General features: G+C 40.5%; 1 protein-coding gene across 2 annotated transcripts in view; it reads left to right on the forward strand.

The window, feature by feature from the left end:
- Itgav (integrin subunit alpha V) overlaps positions 1 to 15,408 on the forward strand; it is a 77,364-nt gene extending 61,956 nt beyond the window's left edge. For both annotated transcript variants that reach the window (XM_052182799.1, XM_052182800.1), the window contains exons 21-30: positions 484 to 576; positions 1,631 to 1,710; positions 2,293 to 2,373; positions 2,825 to 2,930; positions 3,653 to 3,811; positions 4,901 to 4,999; positions 10,366 to 10,479; positions 10,574 to 10,681; positions 11,442 to 11,564; positions 11,799 to 15,408. In XM_052182799.1, coding sequence (XP_052038759.1) covers positions 484 to 576; positions 1,631 to 1,710; positions 2,293 to 2,373; positions 2,825 to 2,930; positions 3,653 to 3,811; positions 4,901 to 4,999; positions 10,366 to 10,479; positions 10,574 to 10,681; positions 11,442 to 11,564; positions 11,799 to 11,894 — 1,059 coding nt within the window. In that variant the 3' untranslated portion in view covers positions 11,895 to 15,408. The remainder of the gene's footprint in view (positions 1 to 483; positions 577 to 1,630; positions 1,711 to 2,292; positions 2,374 to 2,824; positions 2,931 to 3,652; positions 3,812 to 4,900; positions 5,000 to 10,365; positions 10,480 to 10,573; positions 10,682 to 11,441; positions 11,565 to 11,798) is intronic.
- Positions 15,409 to 20,528: the final 5,120 nt, after the last annotated feature.

The following is a 20,528-nucleotide window of genomic DNA, read 5'->3' on the forward strand; positions in this document are numbered from 1 at the left end:
GCGCTCCAGGCTCTCATGAACGTTAACGAGGCAGTCCGCGTTTACTGACGGCCAAGCTTAGACATCCTAAGACTAAACTGCTAGACAATAGAGTGAACATAATTCCTTTCATGCCTCGTGATTTGCATAATATGTTATTGTAGAATTATTAGGTTTGCCAGCCGAGCATCTGAAAAATGAGGTCAGCTAGATCTAGTCTCTAAGCCTGCCCATCACATTTCGAGCGGGTTGCGCTGTGACCAGACTCTCAGTCCCCCAGGGGTCTGCCCAACACTTTTAGATTTACGTGCAGCAGTGGTCCACAGCTCTGGCTTCTTTCTCTATTTACTCGAATAGAGTTATTTGCTTCATAAAAAGAGGACTTTAAATACCTACAGGATATTGGGTAGGGACTTTGTAGATTCTGCTTCTTGGGCTCCTATTAATTGTCTTTTTACATCCCAACCCCACCCCTTTTCTTGCTTTCTTCCTTGTCTATCAAAGGCCTTAGCAAGACTGTCATGCGCATTTAAGACAGAAAACCAAACCCGGCAGGTGGTCTGCGATCTTGGAAACCCAATGAAGGCTGGAACTCAAGTAAGGCATTTGAATTCAATGCAGTTTTCTCCCTGTAAACAGAATACTATTGTTCCCCCCACCACCACCACTAGGTTTGTTTATAGTAACTTCAAACGAAGTTGGGTTTTTCCCTGTTATTACTGTTTGTTTTTGTGTGCCAGGACCTTGTACATGCTTGGGAAATGCCCTACTGCTGAGCTACGCACTTAGTCCTATTTTGTCTGCTTCTATTTTTGAGATAGGATCTTCCTATGTAAGTTCGCATGGCCACAAACTCAACTTCCTCCGGCCTTTTTCCCCTAAGTGCTGCACTACAAGGCTGCTGTGAACCACCACAGCAGCTCTAGGTCATATCTGTATTTTATTTTATATATTTTTATTTAAAATTTTTAGTTATTTATGTACTTATTTTGTGTGTATATGTGCGAGTGCGAGCATTATGCCTATGTATGCATGCATGTACGTGACCACATGTTATATGGCGGTCAGAGGACAACTTTTGGAAGTTGATTCTCTCCTTCCACCATGTAAGACCTGGGAATTGAACTCAGTGGAGGGGTGGCTCAGCGGTTAAGAGCACTGACTGCTCGTCCAGACATCTTGAGTTCAATTCCCAGCAACCACATGGTGGTTCACAACCATCTGTAATAAGCATCTGACCCTCTCCTGGGGTGTCTGATGACAACTACAGTGTACTCATATAAATAAAATAAATCTTAAAAACAAAATAAAACACCCTCCAGTGTTGCCTGTCTGGCTTCCTAATTGAAGTCAGTTGTCAGCTTTCTCTCTCAAGTCTTATACTCAACTGTGCAGTGCTTTCATTGGAGGAAGACACGCCATAACTGTTAAAAAGACAGTTAATATAATAGGGAAGTATGACTGTAATTAATAATTGTTAAATAGCCTCCATTATGACTTCAGTGGAAAATCAGATTATAATTATTTTTGTTCAGTTTTACAGTAAACTCATGAAAGTGTATTTTAGAACCCACTTCTTTATTTGGATGACAAGCGTAACGTTTCTGATTTAAAGAGGGCACTGACTGCCTTTGTTCTCCCTTCCCCTCAGCTGCTCGCTGGCCTTCGTTTCAGCGTGCACCAGCAATCAGAGATGGATACCTCTGTGAAGTTTGACTTGAAAATCCAGAGGTATGAAAACACCACATTAGGATAAAATAACCATTTTTTCTTATAAATATATTTCAAACCACCCTTTAAAGATGGAATAATGTAGATTAAGCCTACAATACCGCATTATAGGATTTTTCACAATTTTTAAAATTTTTTTTCACGTACATTGGTGCCTGCATGTATATCTGTATGAAGGTGTCAGATCCTCTGGAACAGGAACTATAAGCAGTTGGAAGTTGCCATGTCTTCACTGCCATGTGGGTGCTGGGAATGGAGCCCTGGTCCTCTAGAAGATCAGCCAGTGCTGTTAACCATTGTGCCACCTCTCCATCCGCATTAGAGAACTCTTAAATCAGTATTTAATTATACAAATGATTTTATTGTCAATATAAGTTTATAAAACAAAATTAAACATTAAGAAATACAACTTCTCTTCATCTTTGAATTAATAGTAATTAAAACAGTTGGTGGATGGTAGGGCTTCAGTTTCTATTCTGCTTTGAATTGTTTAGTTTTAGTTCTCCCTTTCATAGCCTTGATGATAAATGTGCCCGATCCAGTCCTGAGCATGTTTCTACCTTTCTTTTTTTCATTTTTCAGCTCTAATTCGTTTGACAATGTAAGCCCGGTTGTGTCTTACAAGGTTGACCTTGCTGTGTTGGCCGCTGTGGAGATAAGAGGGTAAGTGTGCATCTCAAGCTGAATATCTCATTGTTGTTGTGCTTGCTTCTGACATGTGGCTGCTGGACTCGGACTCTCTGCAGGCAGCCACGCAGCTTAGTGCTGCTTTACCAAGGTAGTGGACTGTGTAGAGATAAGGCCTTGAATGGGCTTCAGAGCCCGGAGTATCTTTCTGATAGTCTTTTGAAAAGACGTGGTAAATCTCAAAGTATGTTGATCAAACCTTCACAGCACCTGCTTATTGGTTCGTCTGTTGCATGCTGATTTAACAACAGTGGCTTTTATGCATATGTCCATTCAAAAGCTTTTCCTTGAAGTGTTTTCAAAATTTGCTCTGATTTTATTCGGTTGAATATAAAAGACTTAGGAAAATGAACTGACTGCACTGTTTGATATTCATGGGGGTTTTGTTTTGTTTTTTGTTTTTGTTGTTGTTGTTGTTATTCTTTAGAGTTTCAAGTCCAGATCATATCTTTCTTCCAATTCCAAATTGGGAGTACAAGGAAAACCCCGAGACTGAAGAAGACGTTGGCCCCATTGTTCAGCACATCTACGAGGTTTGCAGTCATTGGACCTAATAGAAAGCTAGTGAAGGGGTAAATGGGGAGAGAGGCTAAACTTCTTTTAAAACCAATCTTAAATAATCTTTACTTGGAGTTTGCATAGCATAAACATGTACAGAAGTACTATTTGTAAGTTCATTTTTGTAGACAAATATCTATATTTGTTTAAAGAATGCAAAATCAGGAGCTGGAGAGACGACTCAGCAGTTAAGAGCACTGACTGCTCTTCCAAAGGTCCTGAGTTCAAATCCCAGCAACCACATGGTGGCTCATAATGAGATCTGATGCCCTCTTCTGGTGTGTCTGAGGACAGCTACAGTGTACTTACATATAATAAATAAATAAATCTTTAAAAAAAATGTAAAATCAACTCTGAGCAAAAGAAATAGCCCTTGTGTGTGCCCCATATTTTGAAGTTCTGACTAAAAATTGGAAATGCCGGTAATTAGGCAAAGTTTTATTGTCTCTACAAAGGCTATTAAGTCAGCATTCAGTAACTCTTTAACAATTTTCTTTACATTTTCATCCTGGTAGATCTTTCTGTTGAGAGATAAGCATTTGTTGGCCCGTGTGTACAGTGGTCATGTTTGAAGTCTATCAGTAGCAACTGCTGCTGTTCAGATCCCATTTTTGACAGTATTTCTAGTGCTAACATTGTGGAAGAATTATAGAACTAATTATTGTCTAAGGTGTTTACATTTTCTTTTCCTTATTAGCTGAGAAACAATGGGCCAAGTTCATTCAGCAAGGCTATTCTAAATCTCCAGTGGCCTTACAAATACAACAACAACACTTTGTTGTACATTCTTCATTATGACATTGATGGGCCAATGAACTGTACGGCAGATACAGAGATCAACCCTTTGAGAATTAAGGTAGTGTGGTTTAAGTAGCTCTTTATTATCATAACTTTTATTTCTTTCTAAACATATAAATGAAACTTAAAAACAACTGTTTTGATGTATGAACTCTGCAAAAAGTGTTTTAGTTCACAACCAGTATTCTAAAAATTAGGCCGTTTATGCAATAGGTAAGAATTAATTCTATGAAATCCTTGAGAATCTTATGTTTATGAATCTTCAGTAAAGCTCAGGAGATATTCTTGACCATGGCCAATTGCAATATCAGTTTGTTAAATGATACTCTATTTAAAGCTATTTTAATGTTGACATTTCTGTTTTTAGAATAAGATATACTATTTTACTTGTGACTTGATTTACGGAGTCTAGGAAAGTGTCGTTTTGTAGGACTTTATATACTTTTGGTGATAGTGATATTTGTTTTAGGGTATATATTTACCTAAAAATATTGCATCAGACTGGGCAGTGATGACACAGGCGTTCAGAAGGCAGCAGCATGTGGATTTCTAAATTTGAAGCCAGCCACCTGGTCTACAAGTTACAGGACAGCCAAGGCTATACAATGAAACCCTGTCTCAAAAAACCAACAAAACAAAACAAAAAATGTTGCATCATATACAGTCTAAGCAAAGTTGAGAAACAAATATAATAAGCCAGACTTGATGGCACATGCCTGAAATCCCATACCAAGTTCGATGCTATCGGGGATTACATTTTGTGTTCAAGGTTGGTCTGGGCTGTGTAGTCATACTCTGTTTCCAAAACCCCAAACAAACCCGACTCAAGCCTCCTAACTGACACTCATCATAGCCTTGCATAAAACGCCAGGCTCTTTCAGCGTTGGTATCAGTTTCCCTCCAGGGATGCCGGGAGAAGCAGTGGTTAGGAAAAGGTAACATTTGTAGGGTAGTTAATGACGTTGATCTTTTACTTTCTGTCTTTCCTGTTCACTAAGTATTAGGTGGTAAATTTTCTGTCATACTGCGTTTTCATAGATTGCATGCTAATCATATTTAAGTATTAATGTCCAACTGTCAGTGTAAGATTTTTTTTTCTGTTATTTAACCACCGTTCTGCAGCGTAATCCATGTCTCATCCTTACAGACACCCGAAAAGAATGACACAGAGGCTGGACAGGGAGAAAGAAATCACCTCATCACCAAGCGGGATCTCGCCCTCAGTGAGGGGGATGTTCACACTTTGGTAAGTGTCATCTCAAGTGCACAAAGAATAAGCATCTAAAAATACACGGATACAGGACATTTGACAAACATCATCTCAGCAGCACTGCTTAAAAGATCTGTGGTCCTCTTGATCTTCTTCCTAGTTACACTAATGACAGTTCTCAACGGATCCATTTTATATACTGTTTAAGAAAAGCATTTTGTATTCTGCCTGCCTCGACTGCTCTTCCAGCTGGGCATTTTTGATCTCATCTTCCTCTTTGGAACTTCAGGGGGCATTTTGCAGGAGAAACCTGGAGGCCCAGGCATGAAAACTGTACAAAGGAAATAATTAGTTCAGTAATTTAACTTTAATCATGTCAGGTTGTTCAGTGTCTGTACTGTTTGATAGGATTGCATTGTCAGCAGTCACTATTTTTTAAAGTCCCTTTTTATTTAATTATGCTATTGTTTTTCTTTGTGGCACATGCATGCTGTGGTATGCCTGACACAGTCAGAGGACAACGTGTGGAAGTGACTTCATTGCTTCTAACATGTTGGTAGTCAGGCTTGACAGTGAGAACCTTTACCTGCAAAGCCATCTCCCACGTGAAGCCATCTTCCCAGCCCACGCTGTTTTTATATAACTGAGTCCTGCGCTCAGAGGCTCACTGTTCAAATACTGAGTTTTCTTGCCATCGCTGCATCAGGGAATTATTCTCTCCCAGTTCTCCATCTGCCGTCCCTACTCTCCTCAGACTCGGTTTTTAGATTTTTATCTCCTGTAGTGAACTTCAGGCTCCCTAATTGCCGATTGGAATTTCTCTTTAACCATAGGTCGGCCTGTACAGATTCAATCTGGAGGATAGCCATGGTTTTTCATAGTTCTTTTCAGGTCCATCATAGAAAGTCCGGGCAATAGTTCAAAGACCAATGCATTCCCAGGGTGATGGACCCTGGTTTTAATATTCAACCCCTAAAAAGGAGTTCATTGATCATTCTCCAAAAGCAACTCCTGACATCTGATGATTCATTCATCTGTCTAAAACACTGTGTTCCTCTAGTGGGAATAAATGAATAAGTATTCTATATTTTTACCCTGATGGGAAAAAAAAAGAATTTCTCTTAAATGTCTATCAGAAAATAACAAATGTAAAAATACATCCTGGAGTTTTCCCAGCATTTGTTTTTCCACACTGATCTACAGGTAGTGGATACAAACTCCATTCTCTAAGTTCTTCCTCTGTGTCTCTCAGCTCCTCTCTCCTTCATTGCAGTCAGTTCCATCCCCATCTGCTTTGTAAAACACCTCCTCATTCTAACCCATTTGCACCAACTCTGTTCCTTCTCAGGGTGACCCACACCACTTTTGTTGACTTTTATCAGCTTTGGCCTCTGACTTTAAACCCTTATCTCCTCTAGTGTCTATTTACCACAGAACCTATAGGGGATCTTTGATGTGTAGGTCATCAGCAGGTCACTAAAGGAGTTTCTGAGTTGACTCAGAAAAATCACAAGTGTCCGGAAAGATAGCTCAGTGGTTAAGAGCACCAGCTGCTCTTGTAGAGGACCTGAGTTTGACTCCCAGCATTCACAGCAGGCAACTCACAACTGTAACCACAGCTCCAGAGGAACCAACACTTCTGGTTTCAGAAGACAGTTAGATTTGTGTTCATACACTCCTACACAGATACATAACGAAAATATTCTTAAAAATTAGGTGCTGATCTATGGGTATAATAGTATGTCACTAGGAGTCATTTTATTGGTTTATTTTTTGAACAGAATAATAGTTCTAGGTTTTCCCCTTGACCCATGACCTATCTTCTCTAATCTCCAGCTCTTGGCCACATTTGTAGTGTCAAATGTGGGTTCCATCTTATGGAATCCTAATTTTTAAAATACTGTTGGTTACTCACATAGCATCTGTACCTCTATTGCACCAGTCTGTCTTGTTGACAGGTCACTGAAGTAGGTCACAGGGTTTGTAGCTGGGTGATAGTGATGATTACATTTATACACCAGTAGCATGCTGGGGACCTTTCCAGTTGAAGGATTTAGCAGGATGATGAAGGGGCTTAAAGGTGGGAGTATACAGGGTTAATATCCCATGGTGTTTTTTGTTCCCGGCCAACGCACCAATGAAGGATTTAGCAGGATGATGAAGGGGCTTAAAGGGGAGAGTATAGGTTAGGTGAGTGTGGCTAGGCGGCGTGGGGGAAGGTGTCCAGGTGGGCCCTTGCCTGGGCACCTCTGCCCCTGAGGGACCACACACACACACAGACATGGTATAGAATAGAGTTTATTCAGAATAGGGGATGGGAGTTAGTGGTAGAGAGAGAGAGGGAGAGAGAGAGAGAGAGAGAGAGAGAGAGAGAGAGAGAGAGAGAGAGAGAAGGAGGAGGAGAGAGAGTGGAGGGAGTGGAGGCTGGCCATGACCACGTGGAGGGGGGGCGAAGAGCCCCAGGGGCAGAGAGGTGAGAGTATGTGGGAGAGCGGAGAGCAAAGAGAGAGAGGAGGGGCAAGTAGCCCCTCTTTTAGTGGGCCAGATCTCTGGGGCGGGGCATACCTGGCTATTGCCAGGTAGCTGTGGGGTGGAGCTTAGACAAAACCCCAACACCAGTCCCATGAAGGTTAGTCAGCAAGGATGGAAAGCTTAAGAAAAGCTTAAGAAAGCCTTAGAAAGCTTAAGAGCTAGCATCCACGTATAAGAGAAAATATGAGCCAGGCAATGGTGCTGCACGCCTTTAATCTCAGCAGAAGTAGAGGCAGTCGGTTCCCTAGTGCAAGGCCAGCCTGCTCTACAGAGTGAGTCCCAGGACATCCAGGTTTACACAGAGAAAGCCTGCCTCAATCAAAGGGGATGGAGGGCATACAGTACTTGTCTTTTTGGTTTCTCTTGTGACTGCCCACACTGAGTGAGACATAAAATGAGTCTCTTTTGAAATCTCTCATTTGCTAACTTGGTTTGACTTAGTAAAAGCAAGTACCATGTGCTTTTTGAAAAATACTTATTATTTATTTAATGTATATGAGCACACTCTAGCTATCTTTAGACACACCAGAAGAGGGCATCAGATCTCATTACATTTGATTGTGAGCTACCATGTGGTTGTTGGGAATTGAACCTCAGGACCTCTGGAAGAACAGCCAGTGCTCTTAACCATTGAGTCATCTCTGCAGCCCTCGTGCCATGACTTTTTGGGTCTGAGTTACCTCACTAAGGATGATTTTCTTTTTCTAGCTCCGTTCATTTACCTTTTAGTTTAACAACTTTCTTTTTATTTTTTAACAGCTGAATTATACTCCATTATGTAATTGTAGCCCACTTTCATTACCCACTCACCAGGCGATAGACGTCTAGGGCGGTTCCCAGTTTCTGGCTATTAATAAAGAAGGCAGCAAGCATGGGTGAGCAAGGACTCTGTAGTGTGATGCAGAGGCCGCTGGGCTTATGCCTAAGAGTGGTGTAGCTGGATCTTACAGTAGACCAGTTCCTGGCTTCCTTGTGTCTAGTTAACGTCTTCAGACTGAAGTTTTTCGCCTAGTGTGTTCTGTAGAGACAGGGTCTCTCACTGAACCTGGAGCTCACTGGTTGGCTAGACTAGCTGGCTAGCAAGGCTCAGGAATTCCTGTGTTTCTTCCTTCCTAGCAGTAGGATTACTGGTGCGTGTTTCTAGGCCTTGCTTTCCTTCCTTCCTTCCTTCCTTCCTTCCTTCCTTCCTTCCTTCCTTCCTTCCTTCCTTCCTTCCTTCCTTCCTTCCTTCCTTCCTTCTTCCTTTCCTTCCTTCTTTGTTTCTTTCTTCTTTCAAACATCCACCTGTCTTACTGTAGCTCAAGTTGAAACTCCTACAAATCCTCCCACTCAGCTTCCTTCCGGAGAGCTGAGATTGCAAGCTTGTATCACTGTCTTTGCTAGCTTGTATCGCTGGCTTTGCAAGCTTGTATCACCACTGTATTTGACTTATTTTCTTCCATTTTAAGCTTATTTTTGATGTTTGGCATTTTTAGCAACTCCTTATGTATTTCAAGTTAAGTATATACATTTCTTAGGGCTACTTGCATACCACTAGCAGTTTGTAGTCTAACCCTGACTGGAGAACTCTAGCGTCCTAGAACACAGGCTATCTAATTAGGTTCTCTTTGACTCCTTCCAATTTTATTTCAGAAACTTGGTTTTCAGGGAACTAGCTTTGCACTTGTTATTCTTGTTGTTGGTGATCTTTTTGCTACTGTTGCTAGTGTACAACCGACAAGTCATCTTTGTATGTTGAACTTGTATACCCTGCAGGATCTGTGCTCTGTGGTTGTGTCTATTCTTGTTTATTAGGTCTTTATTAGTTTTAGTGTAGCTTGCTTGGATTTGGTGTTGGTTTGGTTTTTAAAACATCAGATCGTTTCATCTAGTGAGAAATGGCTTTGCTTTGTTTATTATGTGGCAGTTGAACCACACTGGCTAGACCTGCGAAGTTGACTAGAAGCAGCTTGTCCAGACGCCCCTGCCTTGCTTGTGGTCTTGTGTTAAGTGTAGATTAAGTTGTGCTTCTGTCAAGGCTGCCCTTTCTCAGGTGGAGGGAACTCACTTCTCTTTCTGTTCCTCAGCTGCTGGTGCCATTAACTGTCCATGCTCTGAGGTGCAGGCATGTGACGCAGTGCAGTGTGACCGGCACAAGGAAGGTGGTGGATATTGTTTCCCTTAACTGCCAAACTTCAAGTTCCCGATGAAAACACTAATTATGGCAGGTGTCATCAGCATGTGATTTTCTTTCTACAGGTCTCACACAGAATAATAATTAAAGATTCACTGCTTTCTTTGCTTTTCTACAGAGTTACTGTGATCCAATGTCTTAAAATGTTCAGGATTTGCTCAAAGAATGTTTAGTTGTCATAAAAATGAACTTTTCATTATTATAGGCTTTATGTACCTAGAATAATTTACACTGTAAAACAATGCTTTTGCCAGGAGTGGTGCATAGACCTTTAATCCCAGTAATGGGCAGGCATGGGAAGGCAGATCTTTGTGAGATCAAGGCCTCTACTTAATCTATGTAGTAAGTTCTAGGATAGCCAAGACTGTGTTGCAAGAAGACCCTGTCTCAAAACATACAGAAAGAAACAAAATAAAACAAAGCAAGCCTGTTCTTTTCTGAAGGGAACCAGAGAAGGAGTGGATCTTGGGGACAGGGGAGATGGTGGGGAGGGCTGGGAGGAGCAGAGGGAGGGGAAGCTATGATCATATGTAATATATGAGAAGAACAAAAAGAAAGCTCGGTTAACTGTTGTCTTGTTTGTTAAGCATTATGCCTAGGAGACAGAGAATCTATAGAGTTTCTCTTTGGCCTTCGCTAAGACTGCTCCATGTTCAAGTGTTGCAAACGACAGTGTGCTCTCACTTTGCTCTGGCAGGGTTGTGGAATCGCTAAGTGCTTGCAGATCACCTGCCAGGTGGGTCGACTGGATAGAGGGAAGAGCGCAATCCTGTACGTGAAATCCTTGCTGTGGACCGAGACGTTCATGAATGTAAGTGAATATATGTACTAGCAGGTTTATACATTTTTCAAAGAATGGTCAGGCTTGCTACCTAAGAAATCTTCCCATTGTTATTTCTGTGCAGAAGGAGAACCAGAACCATTCCTATTCCCTGAAGTCATCTGCTTCATTTAATATCATAGAATTCCCTTACAAGAATCTTCCGATTGAGGATCTCTTCAACTCTACTCTAGTAAGTCACTGGCTTCGGAGAGTGAATAAATGCAATGCAAACACCTTAGTGTTTGTTAATGGAAGTTTAACTATAATAAGTGAAAATATAAGTTATTGGAGAGGATTATATACTTTAGAATCGAAAGCATTTTCTTTCTATTTATAAATTACATTTGTTGTTGCTGAGGAGAGGCATATATCCCAGCGTTCTTGTGGAGGTCAGAGGTCAGTTTTCCAGAACTGATTCTGGACCTGAGGATTGACCTGGGATCTTAGGTGTGGTGACAAGGGCCTTTAGCTCACGAATCCTCTCATTGACCCAGGCTTTTGTCCCATGGTGTTCCTTTACTTACTTGTTCTAGAATTAGTAGAGCTGGCCCATTTTCCTTTGTACTTGGTGCTGTGTAACAGGTTTTTAAAAAACTGTATACCAAATTTGTCAGGGGATATTTTGGGGTTACTTTCTCCCCACAGTTATAAGGTTGGAAACTAACTACAATAAGTAAACATATTTTGAAAATATCTAAGTATTGAAAATAGGATCAGCTGTCATGATCTGTTTTGGGTAAGTTACTAGACATTTCAATTTAAATCTGATGTCAGTCTATTGTTGGAGTCTTGTGTGCATGTGCTATGGATGCCTGACGTGCACTCACTAAACTATTGTGTGAGAAAGAGAACATGGTGTGACTACCACTAAATTAATTATTAAAAGAAAGTCGACTACTCACTGACTAGGCCAGTGAGGTATTTAAGACTCAGTGTGTTTTCTCCAACAGGTCACCACTAACATCACCTGGGGCATTCAGCCAGCGCCCATGCCTGTGCCTGTGTGGGTGATCATCTTGGCAGTTCTCGCAGGGCTGCTGCTTCTGGCTGTGTTGGTGTTTGTAATGTACAGGGTAAGTGATGGGATTGAAGAGAGTAGGGGATAGAGTAAGAGAAGAAGGGACAGCACGAAGGGAGCAAGGAACAGGAGGAAAGGAGTCGCAGTGCTGCTACCAGGAGAGCAGGCCTTATGTCAGGATGGGATACTAAACAAAACCGCCATTTGAATTTTCGAGGTGATAATAGAGTCAGGGGTGTTTTTAGCGTTCTGTTACTTAGGAGAACTATGCTTTTTCTTTAACTGGCAGATGGGCTTTTTCAAACGTGTCCGACCACCTCAAGAAGAGCAAGAAAGAGAGCAGCTTCAGCCTCATGAGAACGGAGAAGGAAACTCTGAAACCTAACCGTGCTTCTTAAGTGGTGTCCCTTCTGCACCCTCTGGTGCAGATTTACCACCTGGATGGCAGATTTAAACATCTCTCGGGAAGAATAAAATCCCAGGACTGTATTGCCGAGGGCACCCGGCAGCCTCAGTTTATCCACAAAATCGGAATGGATATTTATCGACTTCTCTTTATAAATAAGTTCAGATTACATTTACTTCGCATACACTAACGTATGTTTTTAGGCATTTAAGCGATGGAATTTCAAATGATTATCTTTGTTCAGTGTACATAAGACAGATGGCACCTGAGTTACCAGGTTATATAGCATAGTACCTCTTGAGTTACTGTTTCTAATTTACTATGTGGGGTTTCTCTCTTTGATGTTACATTAGGGAAATTAGATTTTAAAGCAGTTCAAATTTAGACCTTAGCATCAGTAAGTTTGCACAGGTACTTAGAACAGGTACACATTACACTACAGTTGAGTTCATAAGCTACTGAAGACTTTGCAGTTGCATAGACTTAGATTTTAATAACTTTTACACAGTAGAATTTTTAAATGATGTGATACCATCAAAATTCTTTCCTGGGAGTATAGCTCACTTTGAAGCACGTGCAACTCCCAGGATTTAATCCTCCACACTGGGAGGAAAAACAGTAGTTTCCTGTATTAACAGCGGTACAGTATTTTTATATGAAAATTAGGTTCTTATTTATGTGTAGTCTGCATTGTATTGTATTGTATTTTAACTTTTGTAATTTAAATTCTATATCAAATCCTTTAAGTCATTTTCTGCAGAAAATTTTATAATTAAAAATACCCGTTAAGTACTAGTGTGGTCTCGGCTGCTGCTGCTGATTGAAGACATTGGGGTTGGAAGTTGTTCCTAAAGTACATCTGTTTCCTTTGCTTGGCTGCCTGCAACGTGGAGAAGTTCCAGAGACTCCCTGTAGGTCTCTACTCTGGTCGCTCATCAAAAATACGTTCTTTAATTGGACTGGAGCTTTTAATTGGTAGTAATTTATTTTTCTCCTGTCCTCATAATTTCCTTCCACTTCCAAAACTGAAAATGACTCTAGACTGTCTTCCTAACCTATAGGAACCTGGATCTCTTGCCCTTACCCCACGAGGAATACCTGGGACATTCCAAAGGGGGCTGCTTGGCTCGTTTCCAGCAAGGGCATGGCAGTACCTCAGGTTAAGCAAGGCAACACACAAAACCTGCCTCCACTGTCAGAATAAATGCTATGAAGGTGTTTTTGTAAGCAGTCCTTGTTCCTGAAACCTTCTACAGCTGTCTTACATTTTTAAATTTAAATTACTTTTCTGGGGCTTTAATAGAGGCAACAGAGGAGGCACGGTACGGTCTTAAGTGGTGGTGATTTATTCACAGTTCCTCAAGGCCCCGGGATAACTATCAATTATAGCTATTTTTGTGCAATTACATCATGTTATGCATTGGAGGTTGAGAATTTTAATAGCTTTTTAAAGTGCTGTCCTTATTAAGCAGTGAAAAATATTTCTCTTAAATAATTGAATATTTTTCTACATTTTAAAAATAATCGAAGTTTGTCTCACCATATCTTACGTTAATTCCAAGTGCATATGGATGAGCTAATTTGGAGAATATATTTTCATAACATGAAGCACATTTATGTGAGTCACACAGATTAGAATATAGACAGGACCCTATATTAGGTTTAATAAAATTTTAAATGAATGAGTTTTGGCTTGAAAACTCATCATAATTATTTTTTAAACAAATAACTTTAAATTCTTTCAAGAAACACTTTTGCCTTAGGGCTAAGCATCTCTTAGCCACTTCGGATTACCACACAGTCACGAAGTTGGCCTATACAAACTTTTACCTTCTTTGTCTTTCAACATGCTAGCTGCCTTTCCTGAAAATCAGTGAAATTCATTCTTTGGCAATAGAGTTATTCCTATTATGGCTTTTGTGCCAAGGAGTAACTTTCTGTTAGAGATTGAAAGATGTTGTCATTGGAAATTAGCATGATGTATAGTTTTCAACAATACTATAGGTTTTCTTTTAAAAAAATATAAATTTATATCTCTGTAAACTTAGAAACTGTAATTTGAACATTAACTCTCTGGAAAAAAATGTCGAGAATCTCTTATCCCATATAGTCAATAAAATAGCAAGAGATTATTTTAGATTCATATTTGTAATTTACCAATAATTAAAATTTATTTCCAAGTATAAAAGTTTCATAATCTAGGTTAATTAAAGAAATGGATTGATCCCGAGGACACTTGACATGAGGAATATTAACACTGATACTGATTTCTTATAGATATATTTATTTTAGAGTTGATACTTTAAAACATCTGTGTGAGGGTTACTTTCCCCCCTTGTGTTTAATTATCATCATAATTCTGATTATTTTCTGAATGACTATGAAAGGTGAAACAGTCAAAATAGTATTGTCTTAAATCTGCCTGTATTACAACATTACTTATTAATAATTAAGCCTCACGAATACATTATACAATGAGGAAAATCACCAAGAGCAGACAAGAGTTTGCTGCTACCTTATGAGAACAGTGAGAGTTTCTGTAGTGAGTCTAACCCTAAGGAGGGACTTCAGTGGCAAAGTATAGATTGGAAGAGCAGCTGGCTCTTGAAGGGCAATAGAAGGCTAAGGTGGTATCTGTCCCCATGTGAAAGAATGCTGGGGAGAGCCTCAAGGAGAAGGAAAGTAAGTTGTTCTAGAGTATCTGTGTATGGCCATTGCCTATCTCAATGTCACTTTGTTTTTACTTGTCGGTGTCTTGTACATTTAATTTGATGAGTAAGGGGAGATGACAAATGTATTATGGGATCTAAAAAGGCAAATAAAATTGCTTGATGTCTAGTGATTTGTAAAAGGTTTCTTTGGACTTGGTCCTTTTATTTGAACCACAAACCTGTGGATATGCCACCTGCAGTATCCATTGGCATTCATTATCATTTCTGATATGTCATGGACTTATGGGGAGGTACTGAATCTTTGAATTCTTTTGTCATTGTTCTCACGTGCAATATAACAATGTAATGAAACTTAAATATAAGTCACTATTAATTTAGTAAGCTTAATCTGAAATTTATTAGTATTTTTTGTTCTCAGAAAAGAACAGTTCTGCTGTGGTTGTAGATATACAGGCAGAAGTTTTTTGTTTTTTGCTTTTTTGTTTTATTTTGTTTTGTTTTTTACCTTTGAACCATCCAATCTGCATTTTATTTTAGGTCAAAGACAAACTATTCCTTACCAGTTTTAAAACTCTTTCAGTATATTACGGTAACTTGGAAGCTGTGTGTATCAATTCCTTTGCTCTCTAAGGAAGGACATGGAAGATAGTTTTCTTTGGCTTCTCTCGTGATCGCCCACATTGGGTGAGACAAAAAATGAGTCTCTTCTGAACTCTGTCATTTGCTAACTTGTTTTGAGTTAGTAAAAGCAGGTACCATATTCTGCTTTGTCTCCAGTGTGTAACCTGTGACTGTACAATAAACTTGAACAAATGGTGCCAGCTTCGTGTGTGGATTCTATTCTCTCCTATGATCTCATGTTTCTTAATTACAGGAACCAGCAATAATGCATCAAACAGCACCTTCAGGGTAGTGATATAGCTCCTTACAAGTTCAAAAATTTAAGGGTGCTAGTTATCTAAAGGAAAGTAACTAACAAACAAAAGCAAAGGTAGTCTAGTGTTAAGCCACTTTCTTAGGAAGGAAATACATTTTTATCATTTCTTTTTTTTTTTGCTATATCTTTTTTAATTCGATATATATTTTTTATTTACATTTCAAATGATTTCCCTTTTCTGGCTCCCCCCCCCCCAAAGTCCCATAAGCCCTCTTCCCTCCCTTTGTTCCCCTATCCACCCCTTCCCACTTCCCTGTTCTGGTATTCCCCTATACTGCTGCACTGAGTCTTTCCATAACCAGGGGCCACTCCTCTGTTCCTCTTGGACATCATTTAATATGTGGATTATGTCCTGTGTATTCCACGTTTCTAGGCTAATATCCACTTATCAGTGAGTGCATACCATGATTGACCTTTTGAGACTGGGTTGCCTCACTTAGTATGATGTTCTCCAGCTCCATCCATTTGTCTTAAGAATTTCATGAATTCATTGTTTCTAATAGCTGAATAGTACTCCGTTGTGTAAATATACTACATTTTTTGTATCCATTCCTCATTTTTATCATTTCATTGACTTGAAATAATAGCAAGCAAGCAAACAAACAAGTGCTAGGTGGTCTGTGTGGAACAGGAACTCCTAGTCAGAGCTGGAGAGAATGCAAATCAAAGTAGTTTCTATGGACAGCAGTATGGAGGGTCCATGATAACGGAAGAATGGAACTACCATATGCCCCAGCGCTAGCAGTCCTGGAGAACTAAACACTCGGAATACAGTTGATCATCCATGTTTATTGTGGCACTATTCAATACTGTTCACAATAGCCAAACTGGGAGTTCATGGATGGATGGATGAATAAATGAAATATGTATTTATAGTGGGAATTTATTCTGCAATAAAGAATGCTATTATTTGCAGGAAAAGGATGAGAATATCAAATTAAGTAAAATCAGTCAGAAAGATGTCACACAGTTTCTCTCATCTGTTGATCATAGCACAGATTTAGAAAAAACCATGAATGTTAAAGGGGAAAAGGAAGGCAAATCGTGGGAAGGGAGGGTGAGGAGAGGATCGCATGGGGTATATTCATAGTACTTGATACACTTGAGAAATCTCATTGTGCAACCCACTGCTTTGCACACTGAAATTCACCAAGAAAATAGAAGTACTTCGTGTGATCATAAAAAGAGAAAGTGGTATAAGAATATATTCTATAGGTGTGTCGGGGAAGGGGATGCCTCAAAGGACCTATGCAGAGATAGCCCTTCCCCCTGAGGGACCACACACATGATGGTATAGTATAGAATAGAGTTTATGGGATGGGGCATGGGGAGGGGATTTAAGAGAGTAGAGGTAGAGAAAGGCAGAGAGGAGGAGAGAGTAGAGAAGTAGAGGCCGCCATGACCATGTGGGGTGGGGAGGGAATGGGGAGAGGGGAGAGCTCAAGAGGTCAAGAGACAAGAGAGTAAGAGACAGAGGGGGGACCAAGCAGCCCCTATTATAATGAGCCAGGCCTACCTGGCCAGGTAACTGTGGGGAGGAACAAACCTGGCTGTTGACAGGTAACTGTGGGGTGGAGTTTAGACAGAGCACCAACACTTAGCGTAAATAAAAGTTGGCTGGAAAGATAAGAATCTTTTCATTTATAAGCAAATGAGCTTCAATTTTTATTGCATTGAACTTTATTATTTTTACTTCACAGGTTGCTTTAAATTATATATACAAATATATATATATATACAAATATATATATATATACACACATATATACAAATATATATATACAAATATATATATATATGTACATGTATTTATCTGTAAAAGTATGAGCCAATTTCAGTTAAGTTATTGATCTTTCCATCTTCTGTTTCTATTTCTAAGCCATCTAAAATAGTATTATACAGGGTCCAAACTCTGTTTCATTGTCATTTTCATCTTATTCTTTTTAATTTTACTTAATTCTTTATTAATTTCAAACTATTTATGTCTGCCTATAATTTTTTTGTACCCAATGTCTTTCTTCAGCATGTAATCAGAATTTCTTAACCTGATCCGAAGTTCGTCTGTGCTTGGATTTCTTCTGTGTTTTTTCTCTTTTTTCCCGGTTTTTGATGTTCAGCTCAGACCTCAGTCTCTGCTCCCCCCAGCTCTCCGGCTCACAGGGGAGAGACGCTTCCCCCACCCATACTGGTGGGTTTTGATGTGGCTCCTGTGTTAAACCTCACTCCAGCTTTAAGCTTGGCTTTGTCAAGTTTGGATTCTGTGTCTAACACATAGGATACCAAATGTCAAAATATGGCTTTTCTACAACTGCCTTTGCTCTGAACAATGACACGAAGACCTGTTACAGTTATTAAAAGCTTCACACACTAAGCTGGGAAGATTCTGATCTATTCTAACCCAACTATGCTGGCCTGACCCATTTCCCAGCCTACATTGTTTGGAGTTGGTCTGGTGCTGCTATGTATTCAAATATTATATACCAGCCCCCAGGATCTGGTTGCTCCCTTAGAGGAGATCCTTACATACACCTAGTGATGCTACATAACCTTGCTCCCTGAAGGGCCAATGCACCAATGAAAGGGGCTTAAGAAGAGATAATGGGGGTTAAGGGAGTGTGGCATGGCGGTGTGGGGGAAGGGGGTGCCAAGGCAGGCCCTTGCCTAAGCACCTCTTCCCACTGAGGGACCACACGCGCACACACACACACACACACATGGTATAGAAGAGAGTTTATTCAGGGTAGAGGTTAGGAGTTAGTGGTATAGTGGAAGTAGAGAAAGGCAGAGAGAGAGAGAGAGAGAGAGAGAGAGAGAGAGAGAGAGAGAGAGAGAGAGAGAGTAGTGCGGGCCGGCCATGATCACGTGGAGAGAGGGGGGAGGGGAGGAGAACCCAAGGGGCAGAGAGTTGACAGTAGGGTGAGAGAGAGAGGAGGGGCAAGTAGCCCCTTTTATAGTGGGCCAGGTCTATGGGGCGGGGCATACCTGGCTGTTGCCAGGTGAGTGTGGGATGGAGCTTAGACAGAATACCAACACTCCCCAACTTAATTGGTCAGTAGGAGGCTAAAGCCTGCGATTGGGTGGTAGGTGGGTTTTCAGTTACCTGGCTGGGGGGTGGTCGCAAGAAGAGAGGGGAAGAAGAAAGAACATGGAGAGAGGAGGCCATGAAAGGAGATGGAGCACGAGCACGTGGACAGGAGAAACAGCAAGTAATAAGTAATAAGGGCCCTATGGCTGGATGTAAGTTAGAATAGCTCCAAACCTGCCCAAGCTAGGCTAGCAGCTTGTAACTACAATACCTGGATTGTGTGGGTTTTATAATTATTTTTATATATTGTCCAGCCATGTGTCCCATTACCTGCCATCTTGGTCTTGCCCTAGCCTCCTTCATCTGTGTCATAATCATGACAATACCAGGTCTAGACTGCACCCAGATCTCTGGATGCATAGGAATACAGTGCACAGAAGCATCCCTCAACACTTACCTCTTTGAGTATCTCTAATTCTAGTGGAATAAAACACTCGTAATACTCAAATCCACATGGCTCCTGTATTTCAAATGCCCTGCTATGAGGTTGGCGATCAGTGTCAAGACCCTTAACTGGTAAAGACTGCACGCGCTACAGAATCTGAAACATTGCTGGCCCCACGAACTTCAGGCAAGAAAACTCCACACAGACAAGAATCCTAAACACATATTTGAGGAAGATGCTTCAAGAATGCTATTGTAGTGTATCAGTCTCCTCACAAATGTTTGAGGAGATGGGAACAGAAGGCTGGATGCATATATTGTACAATGTAACACATTGAAACCACATTAATAGGAATAGCTTAGGGTTTCCTGTCCCGATCAACACAGAACTCAAGTGGCAGGAAAGTAACACATACAGGTCATGGCTTTTTAGAAATGATTGGATATTAAAATATTTGTTAAAATGGAGCATTTGTAGTGTTTACAGGAACATTGCTGACCTTATTGTCATTTTAAATACCGTTGTCATAGATCGCCTTCCTCATCAGCCCTTTTTTATCCAAAAAAGGGATTGCAAATTCTTGCAAATAAGATTCTTGCAAACAAGAGACTGTTTATTGAAAAGGACCCATGTCTGAGGTACATATATATAGCTTCAGCTAACAAAAGCTGGAAAAACAACTAAGTGGCAGCAAGCTAGAAAACACGGGAGCACATTATAATTTGGCTTTTGGGGTTAGATACTAGAAGCCTTGGCCCTACAGTAAAAGGTTGGTAAAGGAGTATGCATTTACTTACTTTAAGATAAAGTCACTGTTTAAGATGCACTTCGAATACTGTGTTTGTTTGTTTGTTTGTTTTTCCCGACAGGGTTTCATTATGTAGCTCCTGTAGCTCACTCAGCAGACAAGGCTGGCCTGGAACTCACAGAGCTCCCCTTGCCTCTGCCTCCAGCTGGGATTAAAGGCCTGCGCTACCACAGCCCAGCGGAGACTTCCTTTCTAGAGCAGCTATGAGAATATAGGGAGAGAATGTTTGTAGATACCTGTTAGGTTGCTTTTTATGGACATTTTTACATTCTTGACCACAGTAGTTCTCCGCCACTGAGCAGGCAGCCTGTTGTCTCCACCAAGCTGCAAACCTTGAGAGGGCCAACCTTAAGGATGGGAAGGGCGGGGGAGAAAGAAAAGCACCTCAAATGTTCTACCAGCCACATGAGACAGGTTATACACAGAACTTCCCTCAGACACTCTACACACAAAACACTCTTTTGTCAAAGCTGGGGTCCTTCAGGTGGCTCTATCCTTTAATCAGTACTGACAACTTGATAACATCATAAACCACCCAAGATCTCAATCTGGCAGCTGAGACCTCCAATTAGGACATAGCCTACCCCGCCCCCATCAACTCCCATCAATCATCCATCTCTGCTGACTCCAACCCCCCCCTTTTTTTAAGATTTATTTATTTTATATATGTGAGTACACTGTAGCTACCTTCAGACACAACAGAAGAGTACATCCGAACCCATTACA

The sequence above is a fragment of the Apodemus sylvaticus genome, chromosome 5, assembly GCF_947179515.1.
Source record: "Apodemus sylvaticus chromosome 5, mApoSyl1.1, whole genome shotgun sequence".
NCBI lineage: Eukaryota > Metazoa > Chordata > Mammalia > Rodentia > Muridae > Apodemus > Apodemus sylvaticus.